We start from the raw sequence: 17,421 nt of genomic DNA, 5'->3' as shown, positions 1-17,421 counted from the left end.
TATATACCAGAGCCATAACTAGACTTTTTGGTGCCCTGTGCCAGAAAGAGCATTGGCGCCGCCCCCCCTCTATTTTTTTAAATAGGGAATTAAGAGGCGCACCCAAAAAAGGGCTATGGCCTCATGGGGAAGAGATAAGAGAGGCCAGGAGATGCTGGGGATAAAAAAAGAGGAAGCTACAAGTGAGAATGAAAATAAACAGAAAATTTACAGGCCGAAGCAGTGCCCCCTGCCCTGCAGTGCCCTGTGCCATGACACAGGTCGCACCACCCTAGTTATGGCCCTGGTATATACTAGGGGTGTACACCGGCCACTTTTCATGTTTTGTGTTTGGATCTTTTTTCGTGATTTGGATCTGGATTGGTTTTGGCAAAACCACCCTTCCGTGTTTGGGATCTATGGTTCTCATTCAGAGTCGCTCGTAAGCGGCCGTTCACTCGTTCGGAGCGATATTAGCACATCTGCGCATGCGTATGGATTGTAATACGCATGCGCGAACCAGTCAGTGAGGCCCGAAATCGTTTGTTCGCAATATAGCGAGTGCCTGCTATTTTGAGTGACAGGAGGAGGCGTATCTGGGTGGTAACAGGGGAAGGTGTTTGAAAACGGGGAGTAGAAATCAGAACGCAGGCGTGCTTAAAGGTCAAAACGGACGTTTAATGGGTGTGCATAATTAAAACAGCAGCGTCATCGACCACGTCACTTGGTTATTTTATAGCCAGAACTGCTCGCAAGTTTGCGGTAGAAAAAACCAGCCACAAGAATAGCGAGCAGTTCATACGCTGTTCGATGTACTCGATTAATCTATTAAATAGCGGACATGACGTATGGTGCGAGCGGCCAGGGGGCGTTTTCTTAAAAAAACGACCGCATGTTTTGTTCGCTCGTTCAGACATGGAGGCGTCAGCAGACCGCAAAGAGCGAACGGTTCAGTTGAATAGCCACCCCCTTTTCCTGAACGACCGTCCGCAAATAGCGTCCGGTTCTGAATCAGGCCCTATATTTTTTGGGAAAAAAGCATAAAAACAGTTAAAATCACAGAATTTTTTATTTTTTTTTGTTCCTATGCTATTATTAACCTCAATAACATTAATTTCCACTAATTTACAGTCTATTCTGAACAACTCACACTATTGTTTTTAGGCCAAAATGTTGCACCGAGGTACAGTAGCTGGATGACTATGCTAAGCGACACAAGTGGGTGGCACAAAGACGTGGCACATCTAGGAGTGGCACTGCAGTGGCGGACAGGATGTCAGTTTGAAAAACTAGGCCCCAAAGAGTACATACTGCAAAGAAAAAAAAAGAGGTGCAAGATGGAGTTGTCCTTGGGCCCTCCTACCCACCCTTATGTTGAATAAACAGGACATGCACACTTTAACAAACCAATCATTTCAGCGCCACGGTCTGCCACACGAATGTGGCAGAAATTATTGGTTCCTTTTGGGCCCCCACAAAACAAGATGACAATTAATCTGTCCCTGCACAAACTGGCTCTACAGAGGCAAGGTGTCATCCTCATCCTTTGTTGATGCACATGTGGCTAATGCGCACACAAACACAGAAAAATAAACACTTTTTAAAGGTTAACATTTTTGGGGGGCACTATGGGGGTTACACCACTCTTCAACAGACCAGCCGGCCCCTGACTTATGACGCAGGCGCACGCTTGGTGCTACTTTGTTGATGCACATGCGGTTACAGCGCACATGTCACAAACACAGAATTTTTTTTTTTTCAGGCACATTGGGGGTTACACCACCCTTCAACAGACTAGCCAGCCGACCCTTTACTTATGACACAGGCGCATGCTTGGCGCAACTGATGCACGTGCGGCTACAGCGCAAATAGAAAAATATTTTTTTTTGCACTTGGGGGGTGCACCCCTGATGGACAGAGCACCACCTGGACAACACTACAGCACCCCTTTAGGACTGGGACACTGCACAGGACTTTGGAGTGGACACAGCCCCTATGGACAACTGACTGCACAACACAGTACAGCCAGCCCCTATGGACTTTGGAGGAGTGGACACAGCCCCTATGGACAACAGCAGCACAGCGCAGCACAGCACAACACTACACTGCACTACAATACACTACACTACACTACACAGCCCAGCCAGCCCTAACTCCCACCCTCCCTCTTCACTGTCCACAGCCGAGTGAGAAAATGGCGCCGACGCGGGTACCTTTATATTAGGGGTGAGCGGGTTCGGATTTCTGAAATCCGAACCCCCCCGAGCCCCCCCGATCCGAGTCCAATCCGAGTCAGGCTCGACTTTTCCCGCCTGACTCGGATCTGAAATTGAGTCAAAACGTCATCATCCCGCCTTCCGAGTCTCGCGGGTTTTGGATCCTATATAAGGTACCCGCGTCGGCGCCATTTTCTCACTCGGCTGTGGACAGTGAAGAGGGAGGGTGGGAGTTAGGGCTGTGTAGTGTAGTGTAGTGTAGTGCTGCTGTTGTCCACTACTTCAAAGTCCATAGGGGCTGGCTGTGTTGTGCTGTGCTGCTGTTGTTAATAGGGGCTGTGTCCACTACTTCAAAGTCCATAGGGGCTGGCTGGACTGTGTTGTGCAGTCAGTTCTCCATAGGGGCTGTGTCCACTCCAAAGTCCTGTGCAGTGTCCCAGTCCTAAAGGGGTGCTGTAGTGTTGTCCAGGGGGTGCTCTGTCCATCAGGGGTGCTCCCCCCCAAGTGCTAAAAAAATAATATATTTTCTGTGTTTGTGAATTGTGTGCGCAGTAGCCGCACGTGCATCAACAAAGTAGTGCCAAGCGTGCGCCTGTGTCATAAGTAAAGGGCCGGCTGGCTTGACCGTTAAAGGGTGCTGTAACCCCCGAAAGTACACTCCAGTCCAAACCAAAAAAAAATTATTTTCTGTGTTTGTGAATTGTGTGCGCAGTAGCCGCACGTGCATCAACAAAGTAGTGCCAAGCGTGCGCCTGTGTCATAAGTAAAGGGCCAGCTGGCTTGACCGTTAAAGGGTGCTGTAACCCCCGAAGTGCACTCCAAACCAAAAAAATATATATTTTCTGTGTTTGTGAATTGTGTGCGCAGTAGCCACACGTGCATCAACAAAGTAGTGCCAAGCGTGCGCCTGTGTCATAAGTAAAGGGCCGGCTGGCTTGACCGTTAAAGGGTGCTGTAACCCCCGAAGTACACTCCAGTCCAAACCAAAAAAAAAAATATTTTCTGTGTTTGTGACTTGTGTGCACTGTGGCTGCACGTGCATCAACAAAGGAGCAGCGCCAAGCGTGCGCCTGTGTCCCATAAGTAAAGAGCCGGCTGGCTCATTTCTTAAAGGGTGGTGTAACCCACAAAGTGCACTACTCTCCAGCAAAAATAAAAAAATATTTTCTGTGTTTGTGTGCGCTTTTGCCGCACGTATATATCAATATAACATAAATGGAGGACCAAACTTTCTCCGATAAAAATAAAATAGGGAAAGATCAAGAACCACTTCCTCCTAGTGTTATTGCTGCTGCTGCTGGGAGTTGTTCATCATCCCAGAGAGGAAGTAGGAACATCACTACTTTTACTAAACAATTGACCCTCCAACAGTCCCTAGCGATGAGGATGAAGTACGACAGCAGTCATTCTGAAGCAAAACGTATAACAGAGGCCTTGACTGCTACGTTGGTGTTAGACGTGCGTCCGGTATCCGCCATTAGTGCAGTGGGATTTAGACAATTGATGGAGGTAGTGTGTCCCCGGTTCCAAATCCCGTCTAGATTCCACCTGCATCCTCAAAGCAGCAGCGACAAGCGTGCGTCTGTCTGTTAAAGGGTGGTGACACCCTCAAAGTGTGCTACACAAACAATAAAAATATTGTTCTTTTTTTTCTGTCTTTGTGAATTGTGTGGGCTGTAGCCGCACTTGCATCCTCAAAGCAGCAGCGACAAGCGTGCGTCTGTCTGTTAAAGGGTGGTGTAACCCTCAAAGTGCTCCAAAAAATAAAAAACTATTTTTTTAATGTGTTTGTGACTTGTGTGCGATGTAGCCGCATGTGCATCAACATAGTGGCAGCGCCAAGCGTGCTCCTGTGTCATAAGTCAAGGGCTGGTTTGGACATCTGGTCCGGACTGAAGGACGTGCCAACAATTTCTGACAAGTCTACTGTCACTGCATATGATACTGTCCTCAAAGCAGCAGCGACAAGCGTGCGTCTGTCTGTTAAAGGGTGGTGTAACTCTCAAAGTGCTCCAAAAAATAAAAAACTATTTTTTTAATGTGTTTGTGACTTGTGTGAGATGTAGCCGCACTTGCATCCTCAAAGCAGCAGCGACAAGCGTGCGTCTGTCTGTTAAAGGATTACATCGGTGACAGCATCCAAGTAGGCATGTCAGATAGTCAGTACCTGTACTGGCAGGAAAAAGAAGCAATTTGGAGGTCCCTGTACAAACTGGCTCTAATTTACCTGAGTTGCCCCCCCTCCAGTGTGTACTCCGAAAGAGTGTTTAGTGCAGCCGGGAACCTTGTCAGCGAAAGGCGTAGGAGGTTGCTTCCACAAAATGTGGAGAAGGTGATGTTCATAAAATGAATTATCAACTCTTCCAGGGAGACCAGCCTCCAGAATGTACAGAGGGACCTGTGGTTCCAGCGGGGACGAATTAATACTCTGTGAGGATGAGGATGTACACACTGAAGAGGGTGAGGAATCGGTGGATGAGGATGACATCTTGCCTCTGTAGAGCCAGTTTGTGCAGGGACAGATTAATTGCCAGCTTGTTTTGTGGGGGCCCAAACGAACCAATCATTTCAGCCACAGTCGTGTGGCAGACCCTGGCGCTGAAATGATTGCTTTGTTAAAGTGTGCATGTCCTGTTTATACAACATAAGGGTGGGTGGGAGGGCCCAAGGACAATTCCATCTTGCACCTCTTTTTTTTCTTTGCATTATGTACAGTTTGGGGCCTAGTTTTTCAAACTGCCATCCTGTCTGCCACTGCAGTTTCACGCCTAGATGGGTCACGTGTTTGTGCCGCCCACTCGTGTCGCTTAGCATAGTCATCCAGCTACCTCGGTGCAACCTTTTGGACATAAAAACACTATTGTGAGGTGTGAGGTGTTCAGAATAGACTGGAAATGAGTGGAAATTAAGGTTATTGAGGTTAATAATAGCATAGGAGCAGAAAAACCTACAAATTCTGTGATTTTAGCTGTTTTTATGCATTTTTTAAAAAAAATACAGATCCAAAATACAAAACCCAGAACCCAAAACACGGAAGGGTGGTTTTGGCAAAACCAATCCAGATCCAAAACACGAAGAAAGATCCAGATCCAAAACCAAAACACGAAAAGTGGCCGGTGCACACCCCTAGTCTATATATACCACATTAAAGCACTGTATACCCATGTTCATCCATATTACTGCTCCACCAGGTAACTGACAATCTAATCGAATAATAATGTATGATTCTAGTGAACGATCAAGAACCTGACATTAGAAAAGTAGGTGGGGCCCTCAGGTATTTCAGCCCTCTCTGTTGGTTTATCCTTCCTATGAAAATGCCACACTTCTGGGCTCAAAGAAAAAAACTTTTCTGAAATTAAGAAATAATAATAATAATATTACAGTAGTAGTAGTAATAATAATAATAATAATAATAATAATAATAACAACATAATAGGATTGCTGCAGAGATGTTATTTAGTTCATACTTGCCAACTCTCCATCATTGTCAGGGAGACTCCCTGAAATAGCAGCAATCTCCCTGTCTCCCTGAAGAGTCCAGCAATCTCCCTCATTTCACCTTACCCCCATTATGACACTGTTATATAAAAGAAAAACAGAGATATATACATCAAATGGGATCATTAGTATAATTTCCCTGCATTGTTTATAAGGCCCAATGATACCTATGGTTACAGGAATTTTCTGAGAAGTATCAGTGTGTTTTCATCAATAAGTAGATCTTACTAACTGCTTTGGGGCTCATTTACATGTGGATGTAAATCAATTTTATGACACACCTCTCAGATATAGCAGTACACGCCCACTTTACCGCTGCGTTCATAGGTGCTGCTCTTACAATCTCCCTTAAATGCTTTTTCAAAAGTAGGCAAGTATGATTTAGTTACATATGATGAATCAATTGGTATTATAATGAGGGATTATTACATATCAATAATGAATGTACATGTCACACATGGGAACCTCATTTACGGTTGGGTTCATGTAAATTTTTGTGGCATACTGTACATATATGCATTTTTGTGTCTTTGCACACCAATGTGAGAATATCTGGAGGGCCTGGTCAGGAGAAATATATTGCAGACCCTGAAATGTGGGTGGGCTATGACAGATTACACTTCTGAGGCCACGGTTTTGCTTCTTTGAGAGCAGACTGGAGGCCTCATGTAAGTAAGCTCACCTGAGGTGATTACTAGATCCACTTCTAGTCTGTCCTAGTATATCAGCTCTTAAGCTGCATACACACACAACGATTTTGTTATGAACGATTTTCTGTCAGATTATCTGTCAGATTTTTAAAGTGTAATGAACGATTTTTTTGAACTACAAACGATTTTTGCATGTTCCCTTAAAGAAAATCGTTGAGTTGACAAGTCTGACTAAACTACAAACGTGAACGCGCATGAACGATAATCGTTCATCGTTCGACTCAGAAAGTGAACAATTTTTTCAAACGATTACCGTTAAACGATATCGTTTAACGATAATCGTTCAAAAAATCATTGGGCCTCATTCAGACCCGGTCACAAGCGCTGAACGCTCGCTACTGGGTCGATGTTTGCCCACTGGGCATGCGCACGTTGGAGCCGGCTCCAACGTGCGCATGCGCGAGACCCGACTAGCGACGGCCACTCCGTCACTCCGGATCTTGCACCAAAGGGGGCGAGCTTTCTTTGTTGATTGACCACTCGCCTCGTTTGGAAGGCGGGCCGGGGGTGTGGCCGGCCAAACAGAGGCGTTCCCGACGGAATGCTTGCCATTTGCTGATGTCAGTGGGGAGCTTCCTGCTCGATCAGAGCAGGAAGCTCCCTGGGGCTTGCGAGTGCCGAGACCCTACTTTAGGGTCCCGTCGCAAAGCCCCGATGGTCGCGATGGACCATCACCATGGTCAGTCGCTAAGCTGTGGGTTGTAACCCACAGCTTAACTAGCGACCAGGAGGCCGCACTTCAAGATGCAAGCGGCCGCCCTCAATCAGAGTGACCGCTTGCATCTAACGACATGGTCTGAATGAGACCCATTGTGTGTGTATGCAGCTTAACCCTTTAATTATCATTTTACAACAGATTTTCAGAGTTATCTATTTGGACATGATTGTCTTGCAAATAGACTTGTTTTTTCTCATATAAGGAACTTTGCCTCTCATATTTTCAGCTGCAGTATATATAACATTATTTTTTGTTGTGATAATTTAAAGATCAAACTTGGAGACCTTAGTTTACTCTAAATCAGCCCTCTCCCACTAATACTGTTCCAGGAAGAATTGTGGATCTTCTCGCTTAATTTCTCTCCCTCATAGACCTCACTTGCTATATGTCTACATGGTTGGTTAGAGCTCTGTTGCTTCTTTCTCTTAAATTTCACACTTTTCTTTTTCTCTTGTGGCCCCCGGGCAAGTCCCTCCCCTACCTTCCTTCCCTCCCCTCCCTTCCTTTCCTCACACGTCCCTTTTTTATTGACATTAGCATTTTTCATCTATGTTTGTATTCATTTTCTGTTTTTACTCTTATGCTTATGTACTACTAATTTTAAAAATAAAACATTTGAAAACATATATATATTTGTATCATCCAAAATTTAAATAGATAATACAACTGAGACATCTAGCACCCTGACTGCAGTGTATCCTTCATCATCAGCTACAACTACACAAGCCGTCCTCAGCACCAAATTACCATCGACAGTGAACAATGTGATGACATCAGGACAGCAATATACAACATCTTTTACTGTTACATCATCTGGAATAAACATTACTCAGCAATTGACATCCATCCTGGACTCAGGTACTTGGGTGGTTACTCTCACTCTCTGAAGATCCACACTCCAACCATGCAACTCTAAACTGATCTGCTTATTACAAAAATATTCGTGCACTTTGAGGAAGATCCCGCTTACTCTGACTTCCTTTATATTTATATTCATGCTCTGCTTTTACCGCTCTGTTGCACTTTTATTTAAAATCTCTCATCTCACCCAAATCTTCCAACACAACACCACCTTCACATCCCTACTATGCATTCTCCCTCCCCTCACAGCCCTTTACTTTGCTATTTACTTTTTCTCCAAAATTGCTTCTTTCAGCTAGTACCTTTCCTCCCAAAATCCGCCAACTTTCATTTCTCGCCAACCCACCATTTCCTCCTTCTCCACTGCTGCTGGCGATGAGGTTTGTTCCAATTCCAGGTGCTTTCACTATCAAGAAAGGTTTTGTCAATTTGGAGAATCCCAGGTGCTTAAAAAGGGATTTCCTCCAGGGCCATCTCTTCCATTGGGCTTGTTGGGCAGTTGCCCAAGGGCCCGAAGCTTGTAGGGGCCCGCCAAGCTGCCCCAACTGCAGCCTTTGCCAGTATGTAAATTTGTAATATTTTTATAAGCCGGCCGCCGGTGCACTGTATTCTGAACTAACCTCCCTCACCCAATGCCCCACCCCCGGCGTTGATACTCACCTCAGTCCCAGTTTCACTTCATATGCCGGCTTCAGACCAGTCAGAGTCTCTCTGCATGTGTGGGAGGTTTGATGGGCATGCAGGAGGGTTTAATTTTATTGACCATTTACATTTTTCTCCCGTGTATGGGTGGGTAGGGGCCCCAGGGCATTGCTTTGCCCAGGGTCCACACTGCTGTTAAGACAACCCTGATTTTCTCCCTATAATAAATAAGACTTTATAGCTGATGCAATAATGTAATTAGCCCATGTTCAAGAGCAAACATTAGTTCCATTACACATAACACGTTTCGCTTTCTGTTCATGTGCACTTAGCTGTCGTAGATGAGCCACACGGTTCATGAGTATGTAAAGCTGAATCTTTATCTAGATGTAAATGCATGTCGTACAGTATATGAGGTTAAAATCCACTTACACCTCTAATAGTCAAATGTAAAAAAAATATGTACATAGTATCAGACTGGGGCATAAAGGGCCCATCAAGGAATGCAGTGGTTGGGGCCCATATATAAGAGGTGTGGCCAGCCACCACAGAGGCCTGGCTGCAGAGTGCATGATTTGGGCCCCTTTACAAATATATATAGTATATACCAGAGCCATAACTAGACTTTTTGGTGCCCTGTGCCAGAAAGAGCATTGGCGCCGCCCCCCTCTATTTTTTTAAATAGGGAATTAAGAGGCGCACCCAAAAAAGGGCCATGGCCTCATGGGGAAGAGATAAGAGAGGCCAGGAGATGCTGGGGATAAAAAAAGAGGAAGCTACAAGTGAGAATGAAAATAAACAGAAAATTTACAGGCCCAAACAGTGCCCCTTGCCCTGCAGTGCCCTGTGCCATGGCACAGGTCGCACCACCCTAGTTACGGCCCTGATATATACTAGGGGTGTACACCGGCCACTTTTCATGTTTTGTGTTTGGATATTTCTTCGTGTTTTGGATCTGGATTGGTTTTGGCAAAACCACCCTTCCGTGTTTGGGATCTATATTTTTTGGGAAAAAAGCATAAAAACAGCTAAGATCACAGAATTTGGGGGGTTTTTTTGTTCCTACGCTATTATTAACCTCAATAACATTAATTTCCACTAAGTTACAGTCTATTCTGAACACCTCACACTATTGTTTTTAGGCCAAAATGTTGCACCGAGGTACAGTAGCTGGATGACTATGCTAAGTGACACAAGTGTGTGGCACAAACACGTGGCACATCTAGGAGTGGCACTGCAGTGGCAGACAGGATGTCATTTTGAAAAACTAGGCCCCAAAGAGTACATACTGCAAAGAAAAAAAAAAGGTGTAAGATGGAGTTGTCCTTTGGCCCTCCTACCCACCCTTATGTTGAATAAACAGGAAATGCACACTTTAACAAACCAATCATTTCAGCGCCAGGGTCTGCCACACGACTGTGGCTGAAATGATTGGTTCCTTTTGGGCCCCCACAAAACAAGATGGCAATGAATCTGTCCCTGCACAAACTGGCTCTACGGAGTCAGGGTGTCATCCTCATCCTTTGTTGATGCACATGTAGCTAATTTTTGGGGCACTTTGGGGGTTACACCACTCTTCAACAGACCAGCCGGCCCCTGACTTATGACACAGGCGCGTGCTTGGCGCAACTTTGTTGATGCACGTGCGGCTACAGCGCACACAAACAGAAAAATATTTTTTTTTGCACTTGGGGAGTACACCCCTGATGGACAGAGCACCCCTTGGACAACACTACAGCACCCCTTTAGGACTACAGCCTTTAGGGACACTGCACAACACAGCCCAGCCTGCCCCTATGGACTTTGGAGTGGACACAGCCACTATGGACAACATACTGCACAACACAGCCCAGCCAGCCCCTATGGACTTTGGAGTGGACACAGCCCCTATGGACGACAACAGCAGCACAACTCCCACCCTCCTGTTTCACTGTCCACAGCTCGAGTGAAAAATGGCGCTGACGCGGGGACCTTTTATTGCATCCAAAATCCCTGAGAATCCGACAGTGGGATGATGACATTTTGCCTTCATTTCATATCAGAGTCAGGCGGGGAAACATGAATCTGACTCGGATCCGGCTCGGATCGGGTGGGCTCCGGGGGGTTTGGATATCTGAAATCCGAACCTGCTCATCCCTAGTATATACCAATTATACAGTCAGGTCCATAAATATTGGGACATTGACAGAATTTTCAGACTTTGGCCTCTATTCACCACCACAATGGTTTTGAAATGAAACAAACAAGATGTGCTTTAACTGCAGACTTTCAGATTTAATTTGAGGGTAATTACATCCAAATCATGTGAACGGTGTAGGAATTACAACAGTTTCAATATGTGCCTCCCACTTTTTAAGGGGCCAAAAGTAATGGGACTATCAACTCAAAAGCTATTTCATGGACAGGTGTGGGCTATTCCCTCGTTCTTTTATTATAAATTAAGCAGGTGAAAGGTCTGGAGTTGATTCTAGGTGTGACATTTGCATTTGGAATCAGTTGCCATCAGCTCTCAATATGAGTTCCAAAGAGCTGTCACTATCAGTGAAGCAAGCCATCATTAGGCTGAAAAATCAAAACAAACTCATCAGAGAGATTGCAAAAACATTAGGTGTGGCCAAATCAACTGTTTGGAAAATTCTTAAAAAGAGAGAACGCACCGGAGAGCTCAGCAACTCCAAAAGCCCCGGAAGACCACTGAAAACAACTGTGGTGGATGACAAAATAATTATTTCCCTGGTGAAGAAAAACCCCTTCACAACAGTTGGCCAAATCAAGAACACTCTCCAGGAGGTAGACGTATATGTGTCAAAGTCAACAATCAAGAGAAGACTTAACAAGAGTGAATATAGAGGGTTCACCACAAGATGCAAACCATTGGTGAGCCACAAAAACAGGAAGACCAGATTAGAGTTTGACAAACAACATTTAAAAAAGCCATTACAGTTCTGGAACAACATCCTATGGACAGATGAGACAAAGATCAACTTGTACCAGAGTGATGGGAAGAGAAGAATATGGAGAAGGAAAGGAACTGCTCATGATCCAAAACATACCACCTCATCAGTGAAGCATGGTGGTGGTAGTGTCATGGCGTGGGCATGTATGGCTGCCAATGGAACTGGTTCCCTTGTATTTATTGATGATGTGACTGCTGACAAAAGCAGCAGAATGAATTCTGAAGTGTTTCGGGCAAAATTATATGCTCATATTCAGTCAAATACTTCAGAACTCATTGGATGGTGCTTCACAGTGCAGATGGACAATGACCCGAAGCATACTGCAAAAGCAAACAAAGAGTTTTTTAAGGCTAAAAAGTGGAATGTTATGCAATGGCCAAGTCAATCCCCTGACCTGAATCCGATTGAGCATGCATTTCACTTGATGAAGACAAAACTGAAGGGAAAATGCCCCAAGAACAAGCAGGAACTGAAGACATTTGTAGTAGAGGCCTGGCAGAGCATCACCAGGGATGAAACCCAGCGTCTGGTGATGTCTATGCATTCCAGACTTCAGGCTGTAATTGCCTGCAAAGGATTTGCAACAAAGTATTAAAAAGTGAAAGTTAGATTTAGGATTGTTTAGTTTGTCCCATTACTTTTGGCCCCTTAAAAAGTGGGAGGCACATATAGAAACTGTTGTAATTCCTTCACTATTCACCTGATTTGGATATAATTACCCTCAAATTAAATCTGAAAGTCTGCAGTTAAATCACATCTTGTTTGTTTCATTTCAAAGCCATTATGGTGGTGAATAGAGGCCAAAATATGAAAATTCTGTCAATGTCCCAATATTTATGGACCTGACTGTATGTGCATACATGATAATATACCAGATTGATAACATCAAAGGACCTTAAATAATATACCATAGTCCTGGGAATGCAGTATAATGCAATATATGTATTACAAGTAAGCACATGATGGTGATCATATCTATATGGGTGTGATATGTATTACCGCCAGCCGGGTCAATTCCCGACAGCGGCTCCTCGACAAAGGAGGAAATTCCGATCGTCCTAAAGGTAAGTATTTACTAACCTAACCTAACCCCCTAACCCTAACCCTCCTTAGGGGTGCCTAACCCTAACCTCCCCTGTAAGTGCCTAAACCTAACCCCCCTTCCCCACTACCTAAACCGAAGTCCCCCGGGGGGGTGCCTAACCCTTACCTCCCCCCGGGGGTGCCTAACCCTTACCCTCCCTCCCCCTAGCCTAACCCTAACCTCCCGGAGGGGTGCCTAACCCTAAGTCCCCCCCTGGAGCCCTAAACCTAACCCGCCCCCCCTGGCTGTCCGTTGCGGCGCCCCCCGGCATCCGCTCGATCGGGATGCCGTGTGCCGGTCTCCAGACATCAGGGAAATGACAGGCGTCTAGGCTTAGACGCCTGTCATACGTCCCTAGTCGGGATAAAGCGGTCTGGAAGCTGGCGGTCGGCATTTAGACCGTCGGGTTCCAGACTACATCCCGTCTATATATAACACATTAAAGCACTGTATACCCATGTTCATCCATATTACTGCTCCACCAGGTAACTGACAATCTAATAGAATAATAATGTATGATTCTAGTGAACGATCTAGAACCTGACATTAGAAAAGTGGGTGGGGCCCTCAGGTATTTCAGCCCTCTCTGTTGATTTATCCTTCCTATGAAAATGCCACACTTCTGGGTTCAAAGAAAAAAACTTTTCTGAAATTAAGAAATAATAATAATAATACAGTAGTAATAATAATAATAATAACAACATAATTGGATTGCTGCAGAGATGTTATTTAGTTCATACTTGCCAACTCTCCCTCATTGTCAGGGAGACTCCCTGAAATAGCAGCAATCTCCCTGTCTCCCTCATTTCACCTTACCCCCATTATGACATTGTTATATAAAAGAAAAAACAGAGATATATACATCAAATGGGATCATTAGTATAATTTCCCTGCATTGGTTATAAGGCCCAATGATACCTATGGTTACAGGAATTTTCTGAGAAGTATCAGTGTGTTTTCATCAATAAGTAGATCTTACTAACTGCTTTGGGACTCATTTACACGCCCACTTTACCGCTGCGTTCATAGGTGCTGCTCTTACAATCTCCCTGAAATGCTTTTTCAAAAGTAGGCAAGTATGATTTAGTTACATATGATGAATCAATTGGTATTATAATGAGGGATTATTACATATCAATAATGAAAGTACATGTCACACATGGGAACCTCATTTATGGTTGGGTTCATGTAAATATTTGTGGCATACTGTACATATATGCATTTTTGTGTCTTTGCACACCAATGTGAGAATATCTGGAGGGCCTGGTCAGGTGAAATATATTGCAGACCCTGAAATGTGGGTTGGCAATGACAGATTACACTTCTGAGGCCACGGTTTTGTTTCTTTGAGAGCAGACTGGAGGCCTCATGTAAGTAAGCTCACCTGAGGTGATTACTAGATCCACTTCTAGTCTGTCCTAGTATATCAGCTCTTAAGCTGCATACACACACAACGATTTTGTTATGAACGATTTTCTGTCAGATTATCTGTCAGTTTTTTTAAGTGTAATGAACGATTTTTTTGAACTGCAAACGATTTTTGCATGTTCCCTTAAAGAAAATCGTGAGTTGACAAGTCTGACTAAACTACAAACGTGAACGCGCATGATCGATAATCGTTCATCGTTCGACTCAGAAAGTGAACAATTTTTTCAAACGATTACCGTTAAACGATATCGTTTAACGATAATCGTTCAAAAAATCATTGGGCCTCGTTCAGACCCGGTCGCAAGCGCTGAACGCTCGCTACTGGGTCGATGTTTGCCCACTGCGCGAGACCCGGCTAGCGACGGCCGCTCCGTCACTCCGGATCTTGCACCAAAGGGGGCAAGCTTTCTTTGTTGATTGACAGCTCGCCTCGTTTGGAAGGCGGGCCGGGGGTGTGGCCGGCCAAACAGAGGCGTTCCCGACGGAACACTTGCCGTTTGGGGGCGGCCCCACTGACATCAGCAATGATGTCAGTGGGGAGCTTCCTGCTCGATCAGAGCAGGAAGCTCCCTGGGGCTTGCGAGTGCCGAGACCCAACTTTAGGGTCCCGTCGCAAGCCCCGATGGTCGCGATGGACCATCACCATGGTCAGTCGCTAAGCTGTGGGTAGTAACCCACAGCTTAACTAGCGACCAGGAGGCCGCACTTCAAGATGCAAGCGGCCGCCCTCAATCAGAGTGACCGCTTGCATCCAACGACCGGGTCTGAATGAGACCCATTGTGTGTGTATGCAGCTTAACCCTTTAATTATCATTTTACAACAGATTTTCAGAGTTATCTATTTGGACATGATTGTCTTGCAAATAGACTTGTTTTTTCTCTTATAAGGAACTTTGCCTCTCATATTTTCAGCTGCAGTATATATAACGTTATTTTTTGTTGTGATAATTTAAAGATCAAACTTGGAGTCCTTAGTTTACTCTAAATCAGCCCTCTCCCACTAATACTGTTCCAGGAAGAATTGTGGATCTTCTCGCTTAATTTCTCTCCCTCATAGACCTCACTTGCTATATGTCTACATGGTTGGTTAGAGCTCTGTTGCTTCTTTCTCTTAAATTTCACACTTTTCTTTTTCTCTTGTGGCCCCGGGCAAGTCCCTCCCCTACCTTCCTTCCCTCCCCTCCCTTCCTTTCCTCACACGTCCCTTTTTTATTGACATTAGCATTTTTCATCTATATGTTTGTATTCATTTTCTGTTTTTACTCTTATGCTTATGTACTACTAATTTTAAAAATAAAACATTTGAAAAAATATATATATATGTATCATCCAAAATTTAAATAGATAATACAACTGAGACACCTAGCACCCTGACTGCAGTGTATCCTTCATCAGCTACAACTACACAAGCCGTCCTCAGCACCAAATTACCATCGACAGTGAACAATGTGATGACATCAGGACAGCAATATACAACATCTTTTACTGTTACATCATCTGGAATAAACACTACTCAGCACTTGACTGTTACATTTGGTGAGTCCATTTTCCCTTTCCCTTGAGTTGCTTCTATTCAGTATGTGCACCCTTTCCTGCCCCAACAAGGCTGCTTCCCATCATAACTACACTCTAACATCCACCCTGGACTCAGGTACTTATGTGGTTACTCTCACTCTCTGATGGTCCACACTCCCACCCTGCCACTCTAGACTGATCTGCTTATTCCAAAAATATTCTTGCACATTGGGGCAGATCCCGCTTACTCCAACTTCCTTTATTTTACATTCATGCTCTGCTTTTACCGCTCTGTTCTTTATTTTTACAAGCACTTTTATTTAAAATCTCTCATCTCATCTGAATCCCCCTACCCTACACGACCTTCACATCATACTTACCTACATTCATGGGCAGCATTCTGGGAGCAGTAGGAGGGGACCTGCTGCTCTCCTCTTCGGGGGGCGGGGCCAGATGATAGATGGCATGAGGCACCGCCCCCTTTACAGAAAAACCCTGCGATTCACGGGTCCGTGAGGAGGAGGCAGGGCAAAATGATGTGATTTGCATCCCTTTAGCCCCGCACCTTCCCCATGGACCCGTAAATTTCAGGTAAAATCTCCCCATCCTGCCCACTTCACTAGGAAGTGGGCGGCATGCGGGAGATATGCCTACTCTTCCGGGATCGCGGGGGTTACCTGAAAAATCGAGAGCCTCCCGCGATTCCCAGTAGAGTAGGCATGTATGCTTCACATCCATACTCTGCATTCCCCTTCCCCTCACAGCCCTTTACTTTGCTATTTACTTTTTCTCCAAAATTTATTTTTTTGGCTAGTTCCTTTCAAAATCCACCAACTTTAATTTCTCGCCAACCCACCATTTAAAAGCACTATATACCCATGTTCATTCATGTTCCTGCTCCTCCAGGTAACTGACCCTCTAATAGAATAATAATGTATGATTCGAGTGAACAATCTAGCACCTGACATTAGAAAAGGATGTGGGGCCCTCAGGCAGTGGGGCCCAGTGGGATTTTCACCTGTATCCCTGTGGGCCAGTAACACTCTATATGTACAGTATTATAAACATTTTCTGCATCTACTTTAATCACTTAACTGGCTAATATACAGTATATATAGAGATCGGAAGCAATTTGGAGAAATGCAAAGTTAATGGACATAAATAGAACAATGAAGCAGACACATGGCTGTCAGGGCTATGTGGTAACAAACCTCTGCTGCTATTCTACAGTCCTTCAACAGAGAACTCCCATCCTGCTCTATTACTGGGACAGCTGTTAGGGCCGGATTCTGACTCGGACAACATGGTGATGATGTTGGACACAGTTGAGCATTTTAATTTTTTTTACAGTGTACGCATTCAGTTACAGAATGGCATCAGTGATGTCAGATACAGAAAAAAGCAAATAATTAAACCTGGCGCTGATCTTATTATCAATATAATACTGAAACTGCAGCTCTCTATATAGACAATCTACTCAAACCGCCCTTTCAAACACAAGAAAATATAAATAAAATAAAGAAAGCGCTGGATCAGCTAATTAATTATAATATATTTAATACATCCCTATTGGTTCAATAAAAATATAATATTAATTCCATCCATATAACAGATATAAGCCGACAATATTATACATGAATTAATCTAAAAATATATCACAAGATAATGGGCCCACAACACATAATAAAATATTATAATTAATTAAACTTTAGCATAAAACAAACAATGTACACATAACATTTCAATTTGTTTAAATACAAACCATAAATGTTCTTTCAACAGAAAAACCTCTACTGTTTGTATAATTACA

General features: G+C 44.3%; 1 protein-coding gene across 1 annotated transcript in view; it reads left to right on the top strand.

Moving 5' to 3' along the window:
* LOC148542658 (uncharacterized) overlaps positions 1-17,421 on the top strand; it is a 282,206-nt gene that overhangs the window by 197,728 nt on the left and 67,057 nt on the right. The window contains exons 5-6 of the mRNA XM_088467431.1: positions 7,782-7,982; positions 15,441-15,632. Coding sequence (XP_088323557.1) covers positions 7,782-7,982; positions 15,441-15,632 — 393 coding nt within the window. The remainder of the gene's footprint in view (positions 1-7,781; positions 7,983-15,440; positions 15,633-17,421) is intronic.

This window comes from Taudactylus pleione, unplaced genomic scaffold, assembly GCF_031769625.1.
Source record: "Taudactylus pleione unplaced genomic scaffold, aTauple2 ptg000010l, whole genome shotgun sequence".
NCBI lineage: Eukaryota > Metazoa > Chordata > Amphibia > Anura > Myobatrachidae > Taudactylus > Taudactylus pleione.
The sequence above is the reverse complement of the archived record's forward strand: the minus strand, read 5'-3'. Positions and strand labels throughout refer to the sequence as shown.